The sequence below is a fragment of the Lissotriton helveticus genome, chromosome 5_1 (assembly GCF_964261635.1).
Source record: "Lissotriton helveticus chromosome 5_1, aLisHel1.1, whole genome shotgun sequence".
Taxonomy (NCBI): Eukaryota; Metazoa; Chordata; class Amphibia; order Caudata; family Salamandridae; genus Lissotriton; species Lissotriton helveticus.
In genome coordinates, this window is record NC_136065.1 from 366,197,144 (window position 1) to 366,209,954 (window position 12,811).

General features: G+C 44.3%; 1 protein-coding gene across 1 annotated transcript in view; it reads left to right on the forward strand.

Moving 5' to 3' along the window:
* The window catches only part of EMC1 (ER membrane protein complex subunit 1), a 320,125-nt gene that overhangs the window by 26,280 nt on the left and 281,034 nt on the right, over positions 1-12,811 (forward strand). Inside the window, exons 3-5 of the mRNA XM_078642497.1 lie at positions 5,562-5,627; positions 6,412-6,505; positions 8,511-8,639. Coding sequence (XP_078498623.1) covers positions 5,562-5,627; positions 6,412-6,505; positions 8,511-8,639 — 289 coding nt within the window. The remainder of the gene's footprint in view (positions 1-5,561; positions 5,628-6,411; positions 6,506-8,510; positions 8,640-12,811) is intronic.

Sequence of the window (12,811 nt, forward strand, 5' to 3'; positions counted from 1 at the left end):
AATATTTCACGTAGAACTGGTGCCATAACATCGATGTAACAGTTATAAAACTCAGCAGGCAGGTCATCCAGACCAGGTGCCTTCCCGTTCTTTAAGGACATGATGGCCTCCCTGATCTCATCAGTCTCCAGTGGGGCGCTAAGGAATTGTCTATGAACATCGCTGAGCCAGCCTAGTGCCACATCCCCCATAAACTCATCAAGCTCCACCTCACAGTGGCTCTGCGTGGTATATAAAGTAGCGTAATGTGACGTGAAGGTTTCTAGGATGCAGGTAATCTGACAATGCTCTCCAAGGACGCTCTCCTTCCCCATACCTCTGCGCCACCCAGTATCGGCCCCTAAACTTGACTTCCCTAGCAGCCCCCTCCTCGTAGGCAGACAATTTGGTCCTAAAATCCTTCTATACCTGACCGGTTTCTCCCTCCACCATTTGGCCCTCTAGTCTCTTCAGATCCTGGTCTAAAGTCCTCAGTGTCCGCTGTATGTCCCTCAAGACCCCAAAACTATTGGAGATACAATACCGCCGTATAGTGACTTTAAAAACCTCCCATATTATCTCCACCTTCTCCACGGAGCCCTTATTTCGTGTAAATAAGTCCTTTATTTCCTCCTCCAGTTCAGTCCGAAAGACTAAGTCAAGCAGTGCATTCGGCTGCATTCGCCATGTCGGCCTGGGCCTATCGTAACCAGGTACGCTAATCGTAATACTGACAGGACAATGATCGGAATATGTCCTAGCAAGATGTGTAGCTTTACGTAGACCTATGCTTAATTCCTAGGAAAGTAGGCAATAATCTAACCGTGCCCATGTCCCCGTGTGTGATGTAAAATGAGTCCCTTCCCGCTGCACCGGGTGTAGTCCGCGCCAGCTATCCACCAGGCCTCCCTCTTCCACTATGCCAGCCAGCACCTCCTGTGAATTGTTATTATAGTGCACTGTGGCATCGGCCCTATCTTGAGCGGGAACTAAAGCAACATTAAAATCCCCCCCCCCCCTTATAATGTGCGTAGAGCCTATGTTTATTATTTTACCCCACAGGGACGTGAAGAATTCAGGTGTAGCCACATTGGGGGTATAGCAATTCGCAATCGTTACAGAATCCCTGCCCATTCTCCCCCATACAATAATATATCTCCCCTGTGGATCCGATATTGTACCTGCAAGGGCAAAGGGGACACGATGTTTAACCCCTTCGACGCTCATGACTAGCTGGGCTCGTCATGAGGTAGCCTCCTCGCACGCTCATGACGAGCCCAGCTCGTCATGAAACATGGGAATGAGTAAATCCCAGCGTACGGGCGGAATTCCGCCCGCACTAAAGAGGTTAATTAAAATGACAGTGCCTCGCGCATAGGAGGAATAAGAAGAAAACGCCCGTATGTTCGCCCATCTATTGGCAAAAGTAGTGCGAGACTGTGGATGTATATGCGTCTCCTGCAGCAATGCTACCTGTATCTGCTGCCTGTCCAAATAAGCCAGGACCTTCCTACATTTCCTTGCATCATTCAACCCTCTGACATTCCAGGACATCGCCCTTAATTCTGAGTCACCACCCTCCCTTGCCATAATGCCCTATGCTATTACACTGGTAATCCATCAGCAGGAAACTAAGCATCACGATTCATGATTGTACGTCCCATGCCATATCTGCAGAATACATTGTACTGTCACCAACGTTGTAAACTCCCCATCCCCAACCTCCCCCCACCCACTGAAGCATCCCAATTATGCCAGTATCAATCAATCCCACCCCCCTCCCCCAACAGCCAAAAAACACAATTCAACATGGGTACTCCCATTGAGGGAATCCCACCAGGTGGCTCACGGGTACCTCACCCCTGTAAAGGAGAGCTACGATAACTGGTCTGTCCCCCTTTAGGCAGCGAGGGTGTCCGGCTCTTATTATCATCAGTGTCCCGCTCATCTACACAACTCCCATGCAGAGGATAATAGCACAGGGCAATTGTGAGTCGAAAATGCCAATCAGTGCAACATTCTCAGTGGGATCCCGCTGTACTCGGGACAGCAGCCACAGCATTCTTCAATAGGTTCATTCCACATCCGAGAGATGTGTCCCCAGAGTGTCATCTCGTTCTGAAGTCGTGGGCTTTCTCTGCTTAATTTTCGTTAGGAAATCCTCCACTTGTTGCGGTTTCATGTAGATCGTCTGAGTGCCCTGGTATGTTACCCGGAGATGCGCCGGATACAACAGGGCATAATCCACCTGCGCCTGTCGCAACTTCTGCTTCACTGCACTGAACTTGCGCCTCTCCTCCTGTACATGCGTCGTGAAATCAGGAAAGATTTTGAAGGAGACCCCGTCCTAGTTCAGCTGCCTTTTCTCTCTGGCAACTCGCAATGCAGTGTCCCTATCTCTGTAATTGAGAAGGCGTGCTATGATGGGTCTGGGTGTACTTCCAGGAGGGGGTCTGGGGCCAAGGGACCGATGGGCCCTCTCCACAACAAACTGAGGGGAGAGTGCGTCTGTACCAACCACCGCGGCAAGCGTCTTCTCAACATATATTTCTCAAGCCTGCCCGTGTTTGTGCTCTATGGCACCCCCAGGATTCGAACGTTGTTACGCCTGTTTCGGGCTTCAATGGCCTCATTTTTAGCATTTATAATTTTCATCAACTTGTCCATCTGGGACACCGAAGTTTTCAGTTGCGTCGGGACATCCTCCATGTCTGATATTCTTTGCTCCGCTTCTTTGAGGCGTGTATCATGTCCTTCTAACTTGCGGGCAATGGCGTCCATGCGCGTATTTAGAGTGTCCATTTTGTCTGCCATTGTCGCGAACCCCTGACGTACCTCCGACAGGATTGTGTGCATGTCATTGCTCAAAGTAGCACCCTTCTCTGGGGCGCCTCCACTGCACCAGTCTCCGCCTCTGCAGCTTGTTGCCGTGCACTCTTTTTAGTTTCAAACATGAGACGTGGTTGGCGCGCATCCATCCTCCCCATCATGCAATGCCCGGTCTTAAGAAGATGTCTTACAAAATCGCTTTCCTATCGTTAGGAGACAGAATCAGCAGTTTTAACTATGACCTCTTGGCTTCCCAACAGGCTAGACAGGTGTCTTGTATAGCGATGAATCTCAAAGCCCAGTGCCACAATACACCGCTCACATGGCCATCACCACCTCGATGTACCTAATCGGTTCTGGCGCCGCTAGTCACGCCCGTGTCCCACCTGATTGTGACATATGCAGGCCAAGTTCTACCAAGCACGGAAGGGGTATAGGTAGAGAGCCTCGTTCCAATAAAGTTTGTGTTCCTAGTATGCAGACTACCAATCTTCTGAGCCCAGTCGCATCCCCCACCAGCAGATCAGACGTTGACAAGCACCCTTCCTCGTGGCACGATTAACGCTCAGCAGAAAAGTTCCACGCACACCCCTGCAATCTGTAGTTCAAGGCTGGCGAACTCGCATGCACCACTTAGAAATATGCGAGACACTCTGGCTTTACGCAGCGAGGCGGAGCCCCCAGTTCACCACTATATACACGACCCCACCGCATTTAAAGGATCTAAGTCCGCTGTGCCTGTATCCCGCAACAATCTCTTGCGTTATGCCCCCAAGCCAGTTTGCAGTCCGAGCTCCCCTTAGTTACCGGCTCTCCGTGACTCGCCATTTTGTTATGTGCAGGTCGCTGTAGCAGGCAACGCTCATCCGGTCTGCCTTTCCTGTATCGGGATGGCTCCCAATGAGGATCTCCGCTGCAGGAATGAGGTTTCTACACCCAGCAGGCGTCCCGAGCAGCCCACCGCTGGCCGCGATGCTCACCGCGATGGCGATATTTCTCTCGCAGCCGCCCGGCCTGCGCACCACGTGGCCGCGGCGGCACTTGTGTCGCTCCGCCCTCCCAGGTACGGCTACAGGACACCTCAGGGGTCTCACCGCTCGGGTCTCACCGCTCAGCAGGTTTCAGCACTCTGCAATCTGTGATCGGGTGGCAGGAGTAACAACGCTTGTACCCCAGATGTCATCCGACTCGATTTCACGCTGATAAATCCGTCATCAGAAGCAGTGACACAGGATAATTGTAGGATAAGTGGCCAGCCTGTGGGAGCCTCACGGAATCGCGACCATTCCGCTCGTGCGCCACCTAGCGCCCTCCTGTTTTGATAAAATTGATTTACTTGCCTTTTATCTAGGAAATGTCCCAGTGTGATATCTAGGCATATCACACAGAGTAGAAAAAGTAATCTAAAAAGTAATCCAAACGTAATTTCAACTTGTAATTGAATCTTTGCACAAACCTGTAACAAAAGTAATTCTCTTCCAGCTTGCTTGTTGGTCAATCTGTCCGGAAAAGCACAATTCTATTTACCTGTAACAAGTCCTGTTTGGTTCTAAAAATAAAATACAACTAAGGGATATTTTTAATACAAACAATTGGTCAGAGTTCAGTTTTTTTGAGTGTTTGAAACCATTACTTGCCTGAGTGTGTACAATAATTGCTTAACACTACCCGCTGATAAAGCCTTACTGCTCGCCAACACTACCACAATTAGAGAGTAAGGTATTATCTAATTTTACCTCTGTTAGCCTTTGGGCATCAACTGGACTCTGTGTGCACTATACCTTACTTTGGTATAGTATATACAGATCCAGCTTCCTACAGTGCCTCACTATTGAAATATTGGAGAAAAATAAAAAAAAATATATAAAAGAAAATGACCCAAAAAATGTATAAAATATGTTATGTACAGCAACACTAGAAACTCTGAGTTTCTAAACTTGTATCCATGCATGTACATATGGAACTTTATATAATACAATTTTATATCTTTGCATTATTTTCCATATACATGTGTACCTTTTCATGTTGGAGTGTGTATGTGTATATATATGTATATGTATGTATATATATTATATATACATATATATATATTTATAAAATGTATTTATTACTTTACTGCTACGGTAGAAGAAACAATCAACTCTCTCCAATTCACTACTCTTATCCTTTCCTCTTTCAATATATCTTTCACCTCCACTCTGACTCATCCCAAACCTCATTTTACTTCTATGTCCTCCAAAATATCAGAAAAATTCCTTTCTTGACTGTTCCCTTATCTATCCAACTAATAGATTCACATGTCCACCGCTCCAATTAGCAACTATTTCTCTGTATTAATCCACCACTAATTCACTATCGCCGAAAAGCGCTTCAGTTGGCTCTAAATAAATACTGTTGCATTATTATGCAGCAGATGGTGGATTATGTGGCAAATGCAGCAAATCCATAACTATGCAAAAAACTCTGCAGCCCCACAATCACATAATTCCAGTGGCCCTGCCCATGTGGAGCTGACCAATACATAAGAAAATGGCTTACTAATGGGAACCCTAGCCTGATAGCACCAGTAGCTGGCTGCGGGAGACTTGCAGCCTAAGCTATGGGTTGGCTTTGAGATAGCCGAGACTGGCTCATGTTTTGCCATGGATTGGCAATTTGAGGTAACTATGGCATCTTTGTGCCATTGGATTGTTAGAAATGTGACTGAGACAGCTGTGTTCTAATTTTTTTTTTTTAACCTTGTTTTCTGCTAGTGTGGCGTCATGTGGACAAAGCAACTGCAGAGGGAGCCATTGATGCCATGCTAAGCCATGGACAGGGTGAGTATTCTTCAATTGCCGTTGAGGTGAGCAGAGAGCATGGTGGTTTGCAAGAGTGAAGGTCTCATTGATGCAGGAGAGTATGTGATGTGGTGTCAAGGATGTAAGTTGAGTGTGGTATGAGAGGTGAATCTGAATGTTGTAAGTGCTAAGCGTGCAGATGCAAGAGAAAAGGTCCCTTGTGTCATGGATTGTGTGTATTTATCATGTGGGTTTTAATAGCTTTGGTGTGTTTGGCATGCCAGTGTTCATTATTTGTGTGGCATGCCGTGGGTGGGCAGTGATTATGCCGCAGGTGTATGTGGTTGTGCTAGTGGCAGGCCAAAGGGCTGGGGCAGGTGTCAGAGCACTGTGTTAATGTTTTGGAATTTCTGCATGGGAGAGAGCATGGGGAGTGTATGGGTTAAGGGTGAAGGTAGCGAGTACTTCAGGCATGCAATGAATATGACGTGTTTCATGGTTTTTGACATGTGTATTTGTTGCTTGTGACAGTAAATGGAGTTGTTGGGGTTGAGAAGCTTATAGCAGGCCCTGAGCTGTAGTGGGTGCCAAGGTCCGTGATTAGTTAGTGGCAGGACTGTCAGGGAGGTAGCTGGTGGAGATGCTTGCCCGGGGAGCATATAGGAGCAGGATAGTATGGGAATGTTAAAGTAGTTTCCAAAATCGTGATTGTATAGTGGTTAGGGGAGAGAGTGGATGTCTAATGACTTAATTCTGCCCTTCCCTGCTTTAGCGCCTTTTCTGCTATCAATTTCTCAATCATCTGCTTTTCACTCCCATTCAGATGCCATCACTGTCTCAGGTGGGGGCCGGATTCTGCGTTCTTGGGAGACTAATATTGGTGGAGTCAACTGGGAGGTGCCCCTGGAGGTGGGCAGGTAAATATCTGTGTGTACCCTCGTTCTGAGATGCCCCCCACAGAGTGCTTCTGTTTGCATGTACTGCTCTTCTGTGTACCTTGCTTTACCTGTGCAGTGCGCAGTGTCGGTGCACCAGGCTGCTAACCCTCTCTGGCTATACCCTGCCACTGATCGCCCAAATCCATGAATAAAAACATAATGGATGGAAATACATAAGCCAATTTCCTTAAGCATTCTTATGTAATGGCAACGTGTTTCGATCTCCAAGGGGACAATTTTCATGAGATCTTCATCTCGGCTAAATAAGTCCTTTGTTTGTGTTCAGGTGTGCCTAGAAGAAATCACACATCCGTACACTGAAGGCAGGCATACATTAAATATTGACTGTACCATTTTTTGGAAAAATAGGGATGTGCACCTATCAGTTTCCCTTTGTACTGGATTCTTAATGAATTAGTACTGGGAAAAAAAAAACCAGACATAGACATGTGCCAATATCGCGTGAGTTTTTACCCTTCACCTTACACCCTATGTGTTTTTTTAATGTTATATTTGTTTAATCTCCTGGGTTAATTTTAAACCAGCTGTGGGAGCTGGAAATTAAAAAGGAATGTGTAGAGCCAATCGGAACATTTGTCGTAGATGTTACCGGTCGATCGAGTCACACTCCTGACTAGCGCTGTAAATTCTGTTTGTGCAGAAATGATGTCCAAATGCCCCCAAAAAGCCAGACTAGGGCCTATGCAGCATATGGAAGAATTGTCTCAGACTGCTGGGCCTGATCAGTGTACAGAAAGGAAATGGACCATAGAATCTTGATACAGCAGACCTTACTGGTACGTTCTACCTGCTGCACACTGAATTTTCCCACACCTTCACTGGGCCGTGGATCGCTATGGGGAATCTTTCTTGCATAAACTTGTGGCGTGTAAGGAAGAGAAATGGATGTTGCTTCTTTAGTCAGCAGTAGTGCTTCATTAAAGTTCTATTCATCATAGATGGATGGAGAGCGAGAAAAAAAATGTGTGTATATGTGTATGTATGTATATATATGTATATATATATATAGATATATATATATATATATATATATATACACACTCACTTTGCGTTGGTATTTGTTCATGGATACTTGTTTTAACAAATGATGTCGGACCAAAACCTGGATGCTAGGGGTTAATTTGTTTTAGTATGGCAAAATCATATTACAGAGACAATTACAGTTATTTCCTGGGTAAAATAACTGTTGCATGCAATCTGTGAGATAGTAAAATGTTTTTGGACCTATAGTAATAATGTGTGAATGTGTTTTAGTGCAGTTGCTCTAAATAGCGTGTTTTTAGGTCACATTTATTTTCACTGCCCTGGCACAGCTATTCTCCCTCTCGCTCATTCACATTTTTCTCACTGCTCGGAGAGTAAACTCTTTGAAAAATGATCATGTGAATGGTATTTTAAACTTGCTGTCTTTTATGATTTTTTTTCTAAAATCGAAATAAAGACTTGACTTGAGTAATCTCTTTCTGGAATGATTGACTACGATTAAGTGTGAGGTTAGCGCAGTCTGTACTCTTTTGAGATTATATTGCAACTCCACACGGTCCAATACACTGTCGCAGCTGTTCCTGGTATGAGAAAGCAGAATTGTATTGGCAGGGGTAAGTAAATTAACATTTGTAACCAAGAAGTGACAATTTAGGGTCAATTTATCAAAAGGAATCATGTAAGAGGTGACAGGGAAGCCTTTTTGAGGTGTCCTAACTTCGAAATTCCATTTGAAGAAGAGGCAATTGAACATTATTTTGGCTATGGGATTCATAGCACTAGGAGAGTCTATTGTAAGATCAAGAAAGGTAGACCAGACAGGCATTTATTTGACCACCTGGAAACTCTAATGCTAACAACTGACAAGCAGTTGGTTCTTTTATAGTCTTCTCTCTCCAGTAGCTTTGGAGTATGAAAAGGGTGCAACCCTACTTTAAAGTAGTCTCTAATGTGACCTTTGCTCCTGCTCTGCTTTCAGTTTCCAGATGGCAAGTTTGGTTGCGAGTCAAGATTCAGTTAGGTTCGTTGTGGTTCTAAAGAAGACTGCAGTTTCCCTTCATTACCTTTCCAATGGTCATCAGAAGTGGCTGGAGCACCTACCTGAAAGGTAAGTACAGGTTGTGGCTTTCTGCATGCGATCTTGCATGGTCGGTGCCCTAGCAAGTTCTGAAGATGTGGGAAAATGTTATGTGGAAAGGTGTTGTAGAGTTTTTCTCTTGTGTATTTTGTTAAATCGTTATAACAGTTATACTGTGCTGCTGGTATATATCGCTATTTAGGCAGGTGATCTTGGAATTTGGACTTGCACATTAAAAAAAATGTTGAGTTGTTATAAAGTGTGTTGAGATCATCGGGGGTAGATGGAGGCAACAACTAAGACGTGATGTTACTACAATGGATACACCTGCCCTTCAATTGCATTATCCATTAAGTAGTTACAGTAATGAGTGTATCCTACCTCCATTTTGACAGACTGCATAAAGTTCTTTCAACAGACACACTTTGGTTTATCTCTCCTCACCTTCCCTCCCTGTGTCCTGCTTGCCTTTCTTCACACCTGACAAATCGAGCATTATGGAAGAGGGGCAGAGCTGTAACTCTGCTCTTTAGAGATTGGTTCCTTGCTGACAAAGCTTTACCCAACTAATGAGTTGTGGTGATGTTTGGTTATTCCTCTAAGAACAAAACCTAATTTTGCCCGCTGGAACACTCTTCATGTTTTTGTGATTCTGCTATTGCAAGAAGTAGAGGGACATTTAAAGAACGGGGCGGCAGTCATTTGCAATTCAACCACATATACGTGGTTAAGTGTATTTTTAGCATATCCATGGCTTAGGGCTAGTATGTTTAAACTTAGTGACACAGAGCATGATTAACTTTCTCTTATTAAATGTGTATCTGTTTTTGTTTAGATTACAATCTCGACCAATAATCAAAGTTTTAAAGTTGATAAAACCGTTATTATTTTACGGGACTACACTGTTAGCCTCATAGCACAATTATTGTATTGGAAAACTATGATGATCATGAGTTGTGGTGGTTTACATTGCAAACGAGAAAAGACTGAGGTGTTTAAAAAAAAATGTTTTTAGCCCCATCACATGGTTATATTTATTCAATGAATAATGTAACCATGATAGACCTGATCAATGTTCACATAGATCTTTTGATGGGTCTTTGAGCCTTAATCATTAATTTCCATCCTTTTTCTGTATTAAGTGGTTTGTTGATTTTGGAACAAACCCAAAGTTGGAAGGGACAATTTTCTACACACTCTTGTTATGTCTGGAAGAGAATTAAGTTGTAGGCAGGCGTTTAGGCACGGGTTTTAACATCTCAAATGAAAAGAACATGTCGGAGAGTGCTTTTGCTTATCGAAGAACACTGCTCATCTTCCTACTTGAGTTGCAAATCAAAATGCAAAAAGCAGAAGAATTCAGCAGATATGATGCTCTTTGATAAAGCTTGACGAGGAATGGTCTTCGATTTTTTTCAAAGCAGGAAGATGTTTGTAGTCCACCAAGAAAGAGGTAATCTGTTCCTATATAGCGGCACAGGAATCATAGACGCTTTTTTCCTGATCTTTGAAAAATATGCATGAATTTCGATCAGCATCTGATTAATAGTGACTTGCTCAGAAGGAAAGGTATCTTATTAAACTTTTGATTTAGGAAGTCTGAAGCCTTGCTATAATTGGAGTGGGGGACAAAGCGGAGGATCTGTGAAAGTTGTGTTTCTAAGTCTTAGCCAGTGTTGGTTCTTGAGTAGAGGGCATGCCCTGGAAAGGTAGTGGTCCCATCTAGGAGTATGGTTGCTGCGTTTTGCAAGATGTAAGTGGGCTCTTTTATTGAGACCCAGGTATAATGTATGCCCGTGTAATAAATAAGATCCAGTCAGAGCTGTGCCTTCTGTTTTGTTACAGATGTGAAACAAGGGAAGGTGTTTTTCAACAATCTTAGTCAGTCAAGACATTCAGAGTAGGTAACTGGGATGTCAATACTGCTTAGAATTGGGCGTTAAAGGTGAAATTACAAAACTAGAGAGATCGCAAGTCCTGTTTCGTATCAAATGGGACAGAACAGGTGGGATATTTGTTTCGAGTTGTTAAAAAAATTTAGAGGGAAGATTACCTCTTGTCCTCTGTCCTTTTTAGGTTTCGCCTGTCGAAAGCTGCGCAAGCAGCGTATCACGCAGGTGAAATCTAATGACTTACACTGTGTGGCTTTGTCCCGCCCTCTCTTTCCATTGGCTAGCTCCATAAATGGAGGCTAGCCATTGGAAGAGAGATCTGCTCGTCATTCTGCGAGCAGATTCGTGGGCGTTCCTGCGATTTTTAGGCTTTCCGCCACGTCATGCGGCGGTGGGCGGATGTAATTTTTTTTTTCCAGGCCGGCATCCTTCGTCACACCAGCCTGCTCGCTCTCCCTGTGAGGACGCAGACCCGACCCGCTCCCTACTCCGAGCAGGGGTGGGCTGCGCCATTTCACTTTTCTTGCAGGTAAGCGGCATTTTTTAGGTTTTTTTCTTATCCCGTTCCCGCCCCCCTTCTGCTGTCCGTGTGCCCGTTAACCTGCCCCCCTCCCGCTGTCCGTGTGCCCGTTCCCGCCCCCTCCCGCTGTCCGTGTGCCCGTTCCCGCCCCCTCCCCCGTCCGTGTGCCCGTGCTTCTTGTTTGTTTTTACATCACACAATGCTGGAAGAGAGCCCTCCTAATGACCCAGTTAATTACAAGTAGCCTTCATTCTGCGGAGTCCAAATCTTCCTCGTCCTATTTCCTGATCGAATGCTCCTTTGGACAGAAAAAGCATACAACCGAAAAAAGTCTTGTTTTCCATCCCTGCAATATGGCCGACTTCCTCTAACTGTCATGCAAGTAACATAAAAGTTAGTCAGCCCTCCCTACTAACTGTAATACAAAGCTAGACCGCATCTTTGAAGCCGGTACCCAGTTGGGAAGGGAGAGATGAGAAACCTCAACTTTGACAAGGATGACCTGGACTCTAATGAAGATTAACGGTAAATAACCTTGCCATTACCTCATCGGCTCTTTTCCTTGCCAGTGTTTGTTTACATCAGGAACCAATACCAAAGCACTTAGATCAGCTTCATAAATGCCACTGACTCATTTCTAACTTTTTTGCTGGTTAATTTTTCTAATATGTAAAAACAATAAAATTACAATGTAAGCAAGCCTTACTAGTTCAGCACGGAACCCAAACGGTAGTCCTGAATACAAAAAAAACAACCCCCCTATCCCCCAATTTCCCGTTTTTGTCTATAATGTTGCTGAATGTATGGAGGGCAGATCATGTTTCTGCTTTGCAGATTTCCAACATAGATAAACCATTCATTGATGTTTAGGATACCACAGTTCCCTGTTGATCTGTCTTCTACTTATCCCAGCAATGTTTGCCCTTATATTTCATAAGCTGAAATGACAGTTCGGTTTTATCTGTCTACTGAGAATAAAACTTTAATCTCCGTCTTTTCTAATCCAAATGTAACAAACCGAGAATTACATATCCTAAATGACTGTCGTAGATGTATAAATTAGTAGAGCCCTTATAATATAAAAAATGTGTATGGGTACCTCTTCTGCTTAAGACGGTAAGGGAAGAAACACAGGTCACATTACATCCCTGCTACATTGACATTTTGAGGCACCCTTCGGAACAGAATGAGGATTGGTGGTGACACAACTGTTGATCAAAATGTTTATAAAAGGCTTTGCACCAAATGGTACACCCAATTCTCTAATCCTTCTAGCTATAGAAATAGCTTCCACAAAATAATGCTTTGTAAATTCGAAATTTCAACTATACCGTATCCAGTGGCTCAACTGGTGGTTCTTGTAAGTAAAGCTTACAAAACTAAAGGCACTCCTTAACCATATTTTACCCACATTTCCCAGCTCACTTCCAAAAAGATTTGGGCTTGAAAACTAATCTTCACTAACCGGCTGCATCAGCCTTCCATGACGTCATGTACAATTTGATGTATGGAAGCTATCACAGAACCAGCTGTTGCAGCTGATGTGCTTGGGGGATCGAAGGATATCTCGGGTAGAGGGAGAATACACCTGCTGCTCATCACAACTAGTGTTGGTGTCAATTACGCTGTAGCTCTAATAGAAACTTGCATGCTGCGTAGGTCAGTTTTACTGCCAGATCTACCCGTTTATCGACTGGGCCAGAAGAGCCGCTACTTCTGATATTCTAGCATCTTGAATGGCTAACTCTGCCATAAGACAGTGCACTGTGTCGACTGCTGTAAGATCACCT